Here is a 15,816-nt window from a genome sequence, read left to right as displayed (position 1 = left end):
TCTTTAAAAAAAAAAAAAAAAAAAAAAAAAGAAAGAAAGAAAGAAGCATTTCTACAACTTGAGTTCAAATAACTAAAATTAAATCAACAGTTAAAAAAAAAACCCTCTCCTTTTCCCAAAATGTCTGCTTTCCTGATTTAAAAGAGAAATAGGACTGAGAAGTTTTGTTATATTTGGAGTTCAGCAAAAACTTAAATTCAGTTTTTCAGTAGGAATTACTATGGTATGGGATTTATTTTCTTTAGCTAATTTCTAGCTTAGTAGAGGAAAGAGACTGATCAATAGTGTCAAGGCCAGAAGAGAGGTGAAGGTGAATGAGAATTTCAAGAAAGTCCATTAGATCTGGCAACTAAGAAATCATTGGTTACTTTCCAAGAGGGTAGTTTGAGTGGGATGATAAAGTTGGAAGCCAAATTGTAAGGAGTAAAGACAAAAAGTGGAGTAATTGGCCTTAGCAAAGAATTTAGCTATGGAGGGCAGAAGAAATATAGGACAGTAGTTAGTGGGTTTGGATCAGAATAGAGGAGACATGACCCCCAACATTATTAGAGACCCTTGTACACTGAAGTCTTAGGGCATGCTTGTTTTAAGATGTACTAGTATTTTTTCCTAAAGTCAGCCTTAGTATTCAAGGTTCTGGTGGAAAGTGATGAAGAAGTGGAGAAAGGGTGTCTTTTTCTCATTTCTTCCTTAAATTTCTTTCTATTTCAATCTATCTTCCCTTCAGATGCCAAAGTGATTTTTCCAATGTGTAGACCAGGTCACTCCCCTACTTAATACCTTCTAATGGTTCCTTTTTACTCTAGGTCCATAAACTCCTCTGATATTCAAAGACTGCAGCCTGAACCCCAACTTACCTTTTCATCTTTATTGTATATTATTCTCTTTTACATACCCTTTGATCCAATTAAATTATTCTTATTGTTCTTTATACATTGTAGTGTGTATGCTGTAATCTCTATGTCTTTGCACTTGGCTATCCATTGTTCTTGCAGTGCCTTCTCTCCTCATCTCTGCTCTTGTTTTTTGTACCCCCATGCTTAGAAAAATGCCTGACACAAAGTAGACACTTTACAAAAGCTTATCAATTGATAGATGTAGGATAGGAATTAGAGGAAAGGAACATTTCTTCCTCCACCCTTTCCAAGTGCCATATTTTCCTTGACCCTAAAATTCTTGGTTTGTTGAGCTGCTTATCACAAAATCATGGAATTTCTGATTTGGAAAGGATTTTGGTGGTCACCCATCCACTCCATGCTGGGAAAGAATTATAAATTTTTATTGTATAACTATTATAAATTGTAATTTACCCCAATATAATCATCAAGTCAAGATTAAAGATATATAATGAAGAGAATTCCCTTATTCAACTAGGGCAGCCATTTACACACTTGGAGAGCTTCAGTTTGATCCTGATTTTGCCCTCTGCAGTTAAATATAACAAATTTAATTATATTCCATATGCCAATCTTTTAAATACTTGAAGGGAGATGTCATAAAGAAGAGCCTTTTCTTCTTCAGATTTAATATACCCAGGTCTTTCACAACAGCTCTTAAGTGGCATGAACTTGAGACCCTTTTTCATTCTGGTTGTTCCCTGAATGTTTTCCAGCTTATTAAAGCTCTTCCTCATATGTGATTTCCCAAATGGAAACTAATACTCCAGATATAGTATCTTGAACTTAAAACACCAAAAAATGGCATTTTCATATATAACACAGAAAAAGACTATATTTTTTCATGAAATTGCTTTTTTAATGTATATATTAAATTCTACATGTTATTTTTATAATTGTTCTTGCTTGCCTATTTCTATTTTCTTTTGTGCTTTTACAAAATTTATTCCAGTGGTACCCTTTTTTAGCATCATTACTTTTTGGAACTCTTTCCTTCCTAATCTTCAGATCAACATTAAGAGAATGAAGGTGAGGGTAGAGAATGGGGGAGAAGCTTATTTTTAACAAATAAGCACTCAAGCAAATGAATACACATTTTGGAAATGTCCAAAAGTCTAAGTCTGTTAGGTGGTAACATGTCATAGATCCTCTGAAGACATGGTTGTCATTACATTGATCAGAGTTCTTAAGCCTATTATCGTTTCACTATTCTTGTATAAGTTGTTCAACTTGGTCTGTTCATTCTTCATCAATTCATATTAGTAAGGATTTTCTGAAATCATCTCTTTCATCATTCTTATGATATAGTGATGTTACTTAACATTCTTATATCAATTTATTTCACTATTCCGCAGATTCTAGACATCTCTTAAGATTGTAGTTATTTTGTTTTCTATTTCCCTACTTTGATTCTTCCTTCGGAATCAGTAAGGTTTTTTGCTTGTGAACATTCCCTCAATTTTATCATTCTTCCTTCTGTCACCCCTTACTATTCTTGATTGGTTGTTTCCCTGGTGAGTTTGATGCATTTCTACACCAAAACTGGCGTGTTCAACTATTCTTCATTTGTTTCAGATAAAATTGAATTCATCTTGTGCCTGATCTTTTTACACCTTATTCCATATTTTATATTCTTCATTTTGTATCCTAATTATTATAGTAACAAGTTACGCTCCTTTTTCCTTTCTAGCCTAGTTATTCCTTTTGTTCCCTCTTGTCTTTCCTCTCCCAAAATTTTTAGAAAGTATCAATATAATGTCTGTTTTTTCTTATTTAATTCTTGGAACCTTTGATGACATTAAGATTCTGAAAGGAAATTGTCTTTTCTCCCTATATTAGAATGTTCCCACTGCATCATCATGCAGTTGCTTCCATTCATGCAAATAAATAAACATTTTAGATTTCCCTGGACTCTTATATTTGTATTTAAAATTTTCTACTCAGTGCTGGGCTTGTCATCATAAATACCTGAAAGTCCTTTATTCCATTAAAAATCCATCTCCTCTCTCTCCACCCCATCATACGATTATATTCAATTTTGCCAGGTAAGTTATTCTTGGTTGTAAGTCTGTATCTTTTGCTTTTTGGAATGTTTTATTCCAACATTTGCTCTCATTTATGGTAGAGGCTTCCAGGCTTAATGTGATTCTAACTGATTCATTGGTATTTGAATTTTATTATTTTTTTATTAATGCTTGCAGTATTTTTCCATTGATATGGGAGCTCTGGATTTTAACTATGTTGTACTTAAAAAGTTTCCTTTTGTTCTTTTCAGGAGGACATTTGTGGATTCTTTACTTGGCTCTTTTCTTCTAATAGATTTGGGCAGTTTTCATTTATGATTTCTTGAAACAGAATGTCCAAGCTTTTAGAAAAATAATTGCTTCCCTTGACTCTTTAAAATTTCAAGCTTTCCCTTAACTCTTGCAAGAGGCTTTTTTTGATCTCCCTTCTTTCTAATTATTCTGCCCATATCTTATTTATACATATTTGTTTAGATATAGTCTCCCTCAACTATGCTCAGGGCTATAAAACTGTGCATATCCTTTGACCCAGAAGTGCCATTATTGTGTCTGTCTCCCAAGGAAATCATAAAGAAGGAAAAAGAACCCATATGTGCAAAAATGTTTGTAGCAGCTCTTTTTGTGGTAACAAAGAATTGGAAAATGAGTAGATGCCCATCAACTGGGGAATGGCTGAATAAGTTGTGGTATATGAGCGTAATAGAGTATTTTTGTTCTGTAAAAAATGATGAACAAGCTGATTTTAGAAAGGGGAAAGATTTATATGAACTGATGCTGAGTGCAACAAACAGAACTAGGAATACATTCTACAAAATAACAGTAAGACTTGGTTCTTCTCAGTGGTTCAGTGATCCAAAGTAATTTTAATACACTTTGGACAAAAAAAATGCCATCTGCATCCAGAAAAAGAACTATGGAGATTGACTGTAAATCGACTTATGCTATTTTCACTTCTTTTTTCTGTTTCTTTTATCTCTCCCATGTTTTTTTTCTTTTTGTTATGATTTTTCTCTCCCAATGTGATTTATAAAATATTATATATTAAAAATAAATTTAATTTAAAAAAAGATTTTATCAAGTGGTGGATTTGGAGACAAATGATCTATCTATAAATTAAGGTGTTGGATTAGATAGCTTCTAAGGCCCTATCTAGCTCTAAATCTATGATTCCCGTTTGTTTTTAGAATTTCTTATCATTGCAAAAGATCTGAAGCTCAAAGAAAAAGGAAAAAATTAGAGTTCTAACTTCCTTGGACTTTTGGTTATGTCTATACTTCCAGTATTAGGGTATTGTGATAAGATGACATGACTAACATTTTTGCAGTTGGGGAAAATAATTCACACACACACACACACACACACACACACACACAAAAAAAAACCCAGGAAAATATTGATTAGTCAGAGTCACAGAATGACATAGAGTATCAGTTGAAGAATCTGAGACTAGAAAGGGTCAGTGTCTCAATTTTACCAAGTCATCTAAAAATTTTCTTTAATCTGCCCTGGGCCTAGGAAATAGTAGATGGCTTTGAATCTCCTTCAAACAGCATTTTGGGTTTTTTGTGCTATCTTAAGCTAATAATCTATAATCTTCTCTTCTAGGGGACTCAGCAAACAGAGTTATGGGTGGTGCCATGCAACTTACCTTCCAGAAAATGGCCTTTGACTACTATCCTTTCCATTGGGCAGGTATGAACAGCTTGAATAGAGAAAGAATTAAAGCATCGCTAGTGGCATTGCTCTAGGGTCAGAGAATAAATATTCAGTTTCTAAGCTTCAGCCCTTAGTATTTGGGAGAATCTAGAGTTAGTTTATAATTTTTATTACTCGCGTTGGACAGATTCCTCAAGAACAAATTTAACAAAATTTCATTCATTACCATTACTTTGTACAGGGCACTGATAGGCTCTGTCAGGGGAAATGAAAAGATAAGTCATGGCTCTTGACAGTCTCTGTCTTCATGGATCTTTTGTAAGGGAAGATGACAAATGCATAGATAACTATAATATACAGTGATTCATGATAAATACATTTTAAAAGGTGAAAAGAAAGTACTATATGAAATCTGAAGTGAAGGGAAGAACATTGTTTTCTGAGTAGATCAGAGGTGACTTCTTGGAGTAAGTAACATTTCATTTGGGTTCCAGAGACCACCTCAAGGACTTCCAGCAATACAGTTAAGTAAAGTAGCATCCAGTTTTCCTTTATCACCTTAAGAATAAGGAATTCATCAAACTAAGTAAAAGAACAACAATTAAGAGGAAAACAAATTTTACACATTTTATTCTCATGTAAAACAAAAATAGCAAAGGCTCACACTATAATTTTCTAGGTAATTCCTATTTCTAAGATCAGTCTTCCACCTTTACCCCTGGCCTGGTGTTGTAAGCTCCATATAGGGGCAGCTGCAAAAACAAAAGGAGGCTGGCACTAACCTGATGGTAGACAGTTGTTAGTTGCAAAAAAAAAAAAAAAAAAAAAAAAAAAAAAAGCTTTCATCAATTAGAATGATATTTATAATTTATATAAGTTCCTGGTTTCAGTCTTTGCTTTGTACATATTTTCCTTAATCTCATTAGGGTAAATTGGAGAGACTATTCCACTCTTCAGGTAGAACCATATTATAAATTCTTGTAAGAAAAAGAGACCAGTGGAGATAGTGAGCAATGAGCAAAAAAAAAAGAAAAACTTTTAGTAATTATGAAGAAATATCATGAAGCAAGAGAAACCCATCCTAAAATTCTATTACATGTGGCTAGAAAAAAAAAAAAAAGCAGATAGCATATCAAGAATCTCAGTGAATATAGCACCTCAATATAGGCAACTAGGTGGAACAGTAGATAGTGCATTCAAATCTAGCCTCAAATATTTTTTACTTCCATAACTCTAACTAAGCAAGTCACTTAACTTGTCTTGGTTTTCTCATCTGTAAAATGGAGATATTATTAATCTAAATAACAAGAAAACAAAGTCTGAAAGAGGCAAATATATTTAACAGCAAAAGGAAATAAATTACACCCAGGCATAACTTATTTTGTGAAGTTGAATATAATGATTCAGGAGGAAATAGATTTGACAACTTTTAAGCATTTTTGTTAAGAAAACCAGATTTGGTCAGTCTTTCAGAAAACCAAACACCTTGAACAAATTTTTTTTAATTTTTATTTTAATTTTTTTTATAATATTATCCATTGTATTCATTTTTCCAAATTATCCCCTCCCTCCCTCCACTCCTCCCCCCCATGACAGGTAATCCCATACATTTTACATGTGTTACAATATAACCTAGATACAATATATGTGTATAAATACCATTTTCTTGTTGCACATGAAGTATTAGCTTCCGCAGGTATAAGTAACCTGGGTAGATAGACAGTAGTGCTAACAATTTACATTCACTTCCCAGTGTTCCTTCTCTGGGTGTAGTTATTTCTGTCCATCATTGATCAACTGGAAGTGAGTGAACAAATTTTTTTTTTTTAAGAAAGAAATACAAATTTGAACCACTTGAAAGGGTTGTGATGAACACCGTGTATACATTTTGGAAAGGACAGAAGAGGTCTTTACGGTCCTAGTCTTTGTAATGGATAGACAGTAAACAAAGAAGCTCTGTGCTCAAGAGTTTAAAAAATATTAAAAAGCTAAATAGGAGAGAACTTGATTGAGGTGCCACAGGTAAAAATTATTCAGCCAGAGGTAGGAACGTGAGAATCTCATAAATGAACCATATTCTTATTCAGGATGGGTAAAGAAAGGCTTAAAAATTTCATAGCAATAGAAAGCATGATGTCAGAGAGTTGGTAATCTTAGTGGAATAAGATTGAGGAACTAGTTGCTTCCTTTAAAAGAGAGCAAGGCATAATGATTTACCTCTAAGCTGAAATAAAAGAGGGAAAAGGAAAAATCTAAGTTCAGATTATTCTAAGCAATATAATCTGTAACTACCTAATATTGGTTTGTCTTTTTTTCTTTCTTGTCTTTTCTGAAGAAAGAGAATCGTGACAAGAAATATTAAAGCAAGATTTTAGGGAAAGAAAAGCAAACTTAATCAAAATTTCACATAAGTAGAATAAATTCACTCATAAAATAGAAGAGGGTGCAGAATAGATTAGAAAGCAAAATCCAACAATTACTAAATATAAGAAGCTCACTTAAAATATTAATATTCGAAGTTAACATGAATGGTTAGAGTGGTATTTATTTTATCCAATCTGAATCCAAAAAAAAATATGGCTATCATCTCAAAAACAACAACAACAATAAAATAGATGTGAATAAGAAAAACAAGCATAGTGGTGACAGCGAATAGATTTTTTTATGGGTCTAACTTAGTAGCTTGGGAATAAGAGAAAATAAAGATTCCTTGACCTGGATGTTTTGATGAAAACTTTTTGCTTGTTTTTTTTATAGGAGAGAATTGTAGGCACTGGGTAAGGCACTGTGAGGCCATGGAGACCCGAGGTCAATGGGCTCAGAAACTGGTGACCGAATTTCAAAGCATGGTAGAAAAATGGAATGAAGAGGCAGATCTCAAATCTTCTTTGCACTTGGGTACAGATTTACCTATCCACAAGAAGGCAGGTGGGTTATGAGGATAATTGCTTTAGCCTATTTATTTGCTTCTACAAGCTAGTGGAGTTGGAAAAATTCAATCTAATACTTCTGGAAAGTTGCATCCAACTTAACGCCCATAGAGGGGTTACAAACCTTCATTCTTTTGTAGAGAGAGAGCTGTAATAGCAAAAAGAAGATTACCATGACTTTTCATCCAGTTGATTGTCTTGTTCTTTGGTAGAATGTGTAATGTTCTGGTTAGCTTTCTGGACGTCTCAGGACCAGTCTTGGTCTCAGCAGAAGAATCACCACAAGAATAGTCAAGGATAAAGTCCAAAGTTTCCTTCTCCTGGGGCAGGGCTAGCTTTCTAGAGATCCTCTGGAATGGGTCTTGATTCAGTGGAGGAATGCAGAAGGCAGAAGAGCCACCAGGATGGTGGTCAAATCTTTTCTCTCAAAGTGCAGGAGGCAGGAGAGCCACCACAAGGCTGATCAAAGATGGAATCTCTGTGGCTGACTTAGTCCTCAGTTTAAATATTCTTTTACAAGTACATCATTATAGGTGTCAATGTTGTAAAATAGGTGTCAACTTGTAGAACAATACTAAGTACTAAGTACATGTAAACTAGAGAATCATTATCTTAATTCTACTGAGTTAACACCTTGTTTTAGGATTAATTCAATCATACTGAACTAGAGAACTATTAATCACTATGCTAAACTAGATAACTATTGTATTATCAATTCCACTTAGTTAATACCTTGATATAGGATTAAACCAATCATACTGAACCTTAAGTATCTTTTTCCAGAGTTCCAGCCCTTTACATTTCCGGTTTTCTTTTGTTTTAGAACATAGGTAGTCACCCCACCTCTGACTTCTCAAGGAGGTGAGAACCCCAAAAAGGAGGTGGTCATGTCCCTCCTGACTTCTCAGAAAGGGTGGTGAAAATACCAAAGGAAAATGGGGAATCAAACCAGATTAGTGGGTTTCTGAAGGGTCTCACTTGAAACAGGTATACATAAATCCATCAACATGGGAGGTATTACACAAACACATAGAAATATAACAAAGGCTAGTAGTGATGTAACAAACAACATGAATCAACATGAGGAATTATACATGTCCATAAGTCCTAGAAATAGTCCAAAACCAATCTATTATCCATTACTTCATGTGTCAGGGAATCCAATGAATCCTGATGGTTTTGAAGTTCTGCCACAGTCTTATCAACAATTTTTGATGTTCATGTGTCAATTGCCATATACATTGGGTTAAGTCATGCTTTTTTAATGGCATATGTAGTCAGAGATGGAACCACCTGATGTTTCTTGAGTTTTCTCCTTTGCTTTGAGGTTTTTCTCTTTTTCTGTCTCTCTCTGATGAACAAGGTGAATACGGTTCGTTGACACCCATCTGATTCCTTCTCCATTTGTAGAGACACAAGCAAACCCTCTCTCCCAGGCAGTTAACCTATCTGATTCTTTCCATTCACCACTTTCTAGATCTAACCATAGTAGAGCTGTTCTCACTGCCTTTCTGTTAGGTTATAAAACCTGTATTCTCCCCAATTGTAATCCCTTTCTCCCATCAGATTGCTTTTTGGCTGATTGATCATATCAGAGTCCTGAAGTTCCAAAGACTCTCTGGGTGTAACCTCGGCTACCATCATGCCCCACCTTTTTTTTTGTCTGGGACCTTGGATCTGGGCCTCACTTCCTGTTCCCTGAATCAGTCTACATTCTGAGGCCCAATGGAAGCTTCTGTTGCATTTTGGACATAGGGTTTTGGGTCTTGTTCTCCCACCCTATCCTCTCACTTTATCTCTATGCCTACATTGAGCTTTCAGATGCCCTACTTTACCACACTGAAAGCATTGATGAGTCTCTCTGGAAGTCTCTTGCCAAGAGGGACCCTGTCTTTCCATGTTCTGCATCATAATCTGGGTATAAAAGGTAATTGTGCCCCTGTGGCACAGCATCTTATGATCTCCTCTAAAGGAGCATCTTTGTGTAGTCCTAGTATAATTCTTCTACAAACCTATTAGCATTTTCTCTAGCAAGTTGTTTTATCATTATTCCTGTTGCTGCATTTTCACCAATAGTTCATATGACAACTGTCTGTAGATGTCCCACAAAATCAACAAAGGGTTCATTTGTACCTTATTCTATTTTTGTGAAGGCTTCCCCTCAATCTTGTTTTCCAGTAGGGGCCTCATGCTTTGATAGCAGCCGCAGCAATTTGCTCATATGCTATCAAAGAGTAATTAATCTGCACTAAAGTGTCTGCATATTGATGTATACCTGCTAGTTGATCAAAGGTGATTGGTATATTAACTACAGTTTGCCTATTTCATTGGTCTTGTAGTCTATATAGTTTGCTATATTCTGAAAGCCACAAGTTTTGTCCAGGTTCTAAACATGTCCTTGCTATAGATTTCCAATCACTAGGGGTTAAAATTTCATAAGCCAAATTCTCTAACACCATCTTAATATAAGGTGATATAGCCCCATAAAGAGTGCAGCTCTTTTTCAGATCTTTGATAATTTCCAAATCAAAACAAGTGTATCTTCTCCTATCTTGACCTGAAGAGTCAAACTCTTGAATAACAGGGTATACTTCTATTCTTTTTTTTTTCCCCCTGAGGCTGAGGTTAAGTGACTTACCCAGGGTCACTCAGCTAGGAAGTGTTAAGTGTCTGAAACCAGATTTGAACTCGGGTCCTCCTGAATTCAAGGCTGGTGCTCTATCTACCTAGCTGTGCTTCTATTCTTAAATCAGATATATCCTGTCCTCTTTTTTTAAGCTTTAACTAGTGGTGCTGATTATGTCACTGCCCCTCCTCCTCCTCTTCCCTCCACCCATGAAGGGTTAATTGAGGAGGGTGGGTCAGGGGATGGGGAAATGTCCTAATGGCTCCTGCTACGAAGCACCACATTTCTTGATTTCATCAGCACTGTACTTAACTCCTTTCTTGTCTAATTCTTCATGTTTTTTAGCTATTTTGTCAGCATCCCCCTCCTGCTCTTTCTCCTTTTTCTTTATTTTAAAATTTTCGGGATTCCTTAAGGCCAGTTGCATTAAGTTATATATAATGTTTCTTTAGGAATTGAATCAGGACCATTATCATTGTAATATTCAATTAGTTGCTCTCCTACTAGTTTCCACTTATCTGTCTCTAATTATTCTTCCTTAAAGAACCAAGGAGATGTGTACTATAAAGTTTCTAAGAATTCATTGATCTTCCAAGTTACAATCAAACCTTGGTTTTTTATTAGCTTAACTATATACTCCATACACTTCCCTTGGGTTGTGGAAGACTCTTTTCTAAGCATTTGTTCCATTTCAGCTGAAACAATAATTTAACCCTTAACAAAGTTTCCTGCTTGTCTATTTTTGTACTCACCCTAATTTCTGGGTCACAGAGACTTTTCCACCAAACTCAGGCTCCTGTTAGTGTGGACTGCTGAGTGTAAATTCTTAGCTTCACATTACGTGCCAAAGGAATGAGTTCTCTGATACTTTTAGAGGTTTTCTCTTCCATGCCCAGCATGAAAGTCTTTGGGATTTTAACTTCTTTGTGGCATTTATCACTTTGGCTAAATTTATATGACTCTCCCCTCTCCTCCACTGTCCCCAAACTTCCTGTTGTTGTTTTGCAGAATCTTTCTCCAGTCCCCAGAAGATCCCCCTAGAGAAGAACTCATTACATAGCTGCCAGACTGTCCCCACTCCACATTGGCCCCCTGCCTGGAACCGATTGCGCTCTAGTTGTTTGGTGGTACGTGTGGATGACCTAGATGTCCACCAGGTAAGGAGTCAGAGACTGCTAGACAGGTGTCATATTTACAGATAGGCATAAGGGAGATTCCTGTAAGAGGGTGGTATTATTGAGAAGTGAACGCTAAGGGTGATGGAAGTCCCCAGACCAGTATTGCAAGTTTTTGTGATAGAATTCATAGTCCCAATCTCTGAGTAGGTTTTTTGGTTTGTTTTGGGGGTCTTTTTGGATTTCTTTTCTTTTCTTTTTCTTTTTAAAAAATGTTTTATTAATTTTTATAATTATAACATTTTCTTTGACAGTACATATTCATAGGTAATTTTTTTTTTTTTTTACAACATTATCCGTTGTACTCCCTTCTGTTCCAAATTTTTCCCCTCCTTCCCTCCACCCCCTCCCCTAGGTGGCAGGCATTCCCATACATATTAAATATTTTATATTATATCCTAGGTACAATATATATGTGCAGAACCGAATTTTGTTGTTGTTGTTGTTGTTGTTGCAAAGGAAGAATTGGATTCGGAAGCTAAAAATAATCTGGGAAGAAAAACAAAACAAAACAAACCGTGCTCACAGTTTATACTCATTTCCCATTGTTCCTTTTCTGGATGTAGATGATTCTGTTTTGGATTTATTTTCAATGAGAAATGATTTCCCTTAATGGACTGCTTCCTGATTAGAAAGATAGCAAAGATTTGGGTACAGAATCCTTTTTTTTTTTTTTTTTAATTAGCCTTCTATGGTTTGGGGCTAGGGAGTGATTAAGGGCTAATTATCAAATCAATAAAGGGTGGTGATTGTTTCCCAGACCAAAGTGATTCCCAGATCTATTGGGAAGTGGGAGATTCCCATAGGAACCAGGTAGGAGGGTGGGGATCATTTTTAGGAATTTCCCCAGACCCGTGGCTCCTCCTTCACAAAGATCAGGGAGACAGAGTGTCCTATTACATTATTCCCCTCTCAAGCAGTCACCCCTAATTCATTTGGGGCAAAGGAACAAAAGTCTCATCTTCTGGATCTGCTTCAAGGTCCATAGAGCTGTCCCTATGTTCAATGGGGATTCAGACCAGAAGGTAAAGTGTGAGATTTGAAGGTGGCAGCAGCACCATCTAGGGGATGCTGACTGTCCCAGTCAGTTGTCCCATGATGTCCCATGATCTTCACATTGAAGGAGTGGTTGGAAGTTCGTAGCTTGAAGCTTGGAGGAAACAAATCTTACAAGCAGGTTAAAGTTGGATGGCACTTTTGGTGGAGATGGTGACATTTGGGAATGGGGCCTTAGCAAATATTGCATCAGGTTCCATCTGTGGGCTTCCCTGAGGATGCTGATGGCCCATCCAACAATCCTGAATGCCCCCACTGCCCACAGAGCTCCCTAACCTGAAAGACTAAGAAGGTTCCTACTGGCAGGGGCCATCGAATAATATCAAGAAAGTCTTAGAGAAAATGCTATTAGCAAAATTCTCATCCTTGGAATGGGAAAAAGTAAGGAAAAAGACTATAGAATGAGAGAAAGAAGGACACAGACAATTTCACCTTTCTTTCTCTAGAGTGTTTTTTAGGTGTGATGTAGAAGAAAAGCTTTCAGGTTCTATAGAGAATCTATAGAGGTTCACAGGAATATTCTGAAATATCTGAAGGTGAGGTAAACAGAAGCAACATTTTTAATCCTAGAAATATGAGTCCAGCTGGGGAACCCTTCTAATTTAACTGACATTGGAGTAGTCAGAATGACCTTATATGGTCCTTTCCACTTTATACCCAGAGGGTCAGCATCTTGAGGTTTCCAAGATTTCAAATATACTATGTCCCCTGGATTTACAGCAGAGGCAGTCTGAGTATGAGTATCTGTAGGTTTAGAGAGATGCTTGTTTGCCTATTCAGAAAGGGCCTTCTGCACCAAGCTGTGTGGCAAACTGAGTAACCAGATGCTGTTCTAGATCTACAAAAATGTCAGTGGTTGAGAAGGGCCTCCCATACAGAAGTTCAAAGAGGCTTAGCTTAATATTCTCCCAAGGTGCAAAGCAGACTCTAAGAAGCCCTAATGGGAGATTCTTCACCCAATCCTTTCCAGTCTCTAAGCACAGTGTATTAAGGACTCATTTGAAGGTGTGATTCATTTTCTCCACCTTCCCAGAAGCCTGAGGACACCAGGCAGAGTGGAGTGGTAAGTGATCTTAAGTGCCTCAGCCACATTTGGGGTTACCTGAGAAGTGAAGTCTGGGCCATTGTTGCTCTGTAAGAAGCTAGGAAGGCCAAATCGAGATATGGTCTTTTAGCAAACACTTTGATGCTTCCTGAGCTTTCTCAGTCCTGCAGGGAAAAGCTTCTACCCAGTTAGTAAAGGTGTCAACAAAGACCAAAAGCAACGTGAAACCTCTACAAGGGGGCATATGTGTAAAGCCAATCTTCCCTGGGTATGTGGCCCTTCTCTGAACAGACTTCAGGAGAGGGGGAGGTTTAACAGCTCCTTCAGGATTTACTTGGGCACAAACTGGGCAGGCCTGACAGACCTGTCTAACTTTTTCTCCCAGCTTGTGACCAGTAAAAATGTTTCATAAGGGAATGAAGAACATTTCTTCCCAAGTGGGTAGCTTGGTGTAGGCCAAGAACAAGTTTCCACTGACTGGCCTCTGGGATTAAAAGTTGGCTTAAGGGTGTTTGAAACCAACCAAAAAAGAGAAAGGGTGTATCTCCTTTCTTCTGTAAGGGCTTGTTTCTGTGAGCTATATGAAGGGGTATAAGAATCAGGCAGCTGGGGGATTAAAGGTGCCATAGTAGGAGGTGAATGGGTAGCAGTTCAAGCAGCTGAATCTGCCAATCTATTCCCCTTTACCTGAAGTGAATCTTCCTTCTTTATAAAACATGACTGAAGCCTCTCTGGGTTTGTGGACAGCTTGCAATAGCTGTAGAATTTCTCCTGCATTTTTAATAGAATTCTTTGCTGTCAAAAGTTTGCTTTCTTTCCAAATAGCCCCATAAGCATGCAAAATATGAAAAGCATATTTGGAGTCAGTATAGATGTTCACTCTCATTCCCTTCCTCAGTTCCAAAGCTCTGGGTAGAGCAATGAGTTCAGCTTTCTGGGCAGAAGTCCCAGGAAGCAATGGCTTAGCTTCCAAGGTGCTACTGAGGTTCACCACAGAATAACCTGCATTTCTTTCTCATCTGTAAACTATTCACCATCTGGGTTGTCAAAAGGAATGTCCCTCAAGCTTCCTCACATTATGTCACCTGACTGAGTGTTGTCAGGGAGCAGAGTGGCAAGTTAAAGATGTGACACATCCAGAGAGTCAGGTCAGGGATAGCTAACAGGAGAGCCTGATATCTAGTAAGCCGCCCATCAGCAAGCCACTAATGCCCTTTGGCTTCTAAAATTCTCTGAACCTGGAGAGGGATGAAAACCTCCAATGGCTGCCCTAGCTTCTTTCTGGTCTAACTTCAATTAGAGGGCCATAGAAGCCTCACTGCTCTAAGACACGAGGGCCAATCTAGGGAAACTGAGTCAAGTTCCTTTGAGAAGTAAGCTTGGTCCTGCCTTTCATCTATATACAGAGTGAAAGGCTTTTCTAAGTTAGGTAGAGCCAGGGCAGGAGCAGAAGTCAGTTTGGCTCTCAGGGTCTTAAAAGCCTTGGCCTGATCAGGGCTCCAGTCAAGGGGAAGGCTGTCAAGGCCTGGGATGGAGCTTAGGTTATGGCCCAAATATTTGGACAAATTAACAGGCAACGTGAGACCCTGTAGCTCCTAAAAGCCAGAAAATTAAGAGTTTTTTTGGCTGCTTCTAAGGAAGCCTCTTGGGTGGGGCTGCAGAGCAAAATATCATCCACATATTGGATAAGACTGCTGTTAAGCAGCTCCAAATTCCTTAAATCTTAGCCAATGTTAAAAGTTTGTGCTTAGGAAATTTCTCTAATCAGGGGTTGAAATCCCTCCCTAGCCACTGCCTTTATTTGGGTATCAGTGTTTATGGGGGAATACACTGGGATCCTGCAGCCTGGCTAAGGCTGGAGTGGCGTGAGTGACTCACCCAGGGATTCCTTGGTTCCAGACAGAGGAATTAATTTTCTCCCAGATTTCAGAGGGAATACAGGAGAGCTTTGAAAGAAGCACAAAAAAATCACCTGGAGGTCTGAGAAGAGAAAACTGGATCTCCAATTTCACCATTAAATAAGGGAACAGGATAAGAGGGAATAATAAGAAAGGAGTATTTAAATAACAGGTCACCAAACTGGCAAGGTAGAGAAAAAGTCTCCAAACACCTCTTAAGTTTCCCTTCAATTCCCATTCTATGGAGGGAGGGACCAGTTAGACCAGAGTGTTGATGCAACACAGAAAGAGAAGCCCCCATAGCAAAAAATAAATTCAATGGTCTTACCAGCCACATACCAAGATACCCAGGGTTTGGTTGTTGTGATGGAGTGAAGGGAGAGCCCAAAATCCTGCTGGAGTGTAGGGCATTGGGAGGTAGCTTGTCACATGTGGGCAGTCTCTCCTCTAGTGCCCCTCCTGGTTGCACTTGGGACAAGGACCGGAAGATTTCCTCCAAGGACAGTTGTC

General features: G+C 37.6%; 1 protein-coding gene across 3 annotated transcripts in view; it reads left to right on the top strand.

Moving 5' to 3' along the window:
* BLTP3A (bridge-like lipid transfer protein family member 3A) overlaps positions 1-15,816 on the top strand; it is a 67,174-nt gene that overhangs the window by 33,911 nt on the left and 17,447 nt on the right. For all 3 annotated transcript variants that reach the window (XM_074311196.1, XM_074311195.1, XM_074311197.1), the window contains exons 9-11: positions 4,526-4,612; positions 7,334-7,504; positions 11,141-11,289. In XM_074311196.1, the coding sequence (XP_074167297.1) occupies positions 4,526-4,612; positions 7,334-7,504; positions 11,141-11,289 (407 nt within the window). The remainder of the gene's footprint in view (positions 1-4,525; positions 4,613-7,333; positions 7,505-11,140; positions 11,290-15,816) is intronic.

This window comes from Sminthopsis crassicaudata, chromosome 4 (assembly GCF_048593235.1).
Source record: "Sminthopsis crassicaudata isolate SCR6 chromosome 4, ASM4859323v1, whole genome shotgun sequence".
Lineage (NCBI taxonomy): Eukaryota > Metazoa > Chordata > Mammalia > Dasyuromorphia > Dasyuridae > Sminthopsis > Sminthopsis crassicaudata.
This window is presented reverse-complemented; position numbering and strand designations above follow the sequence as displayed.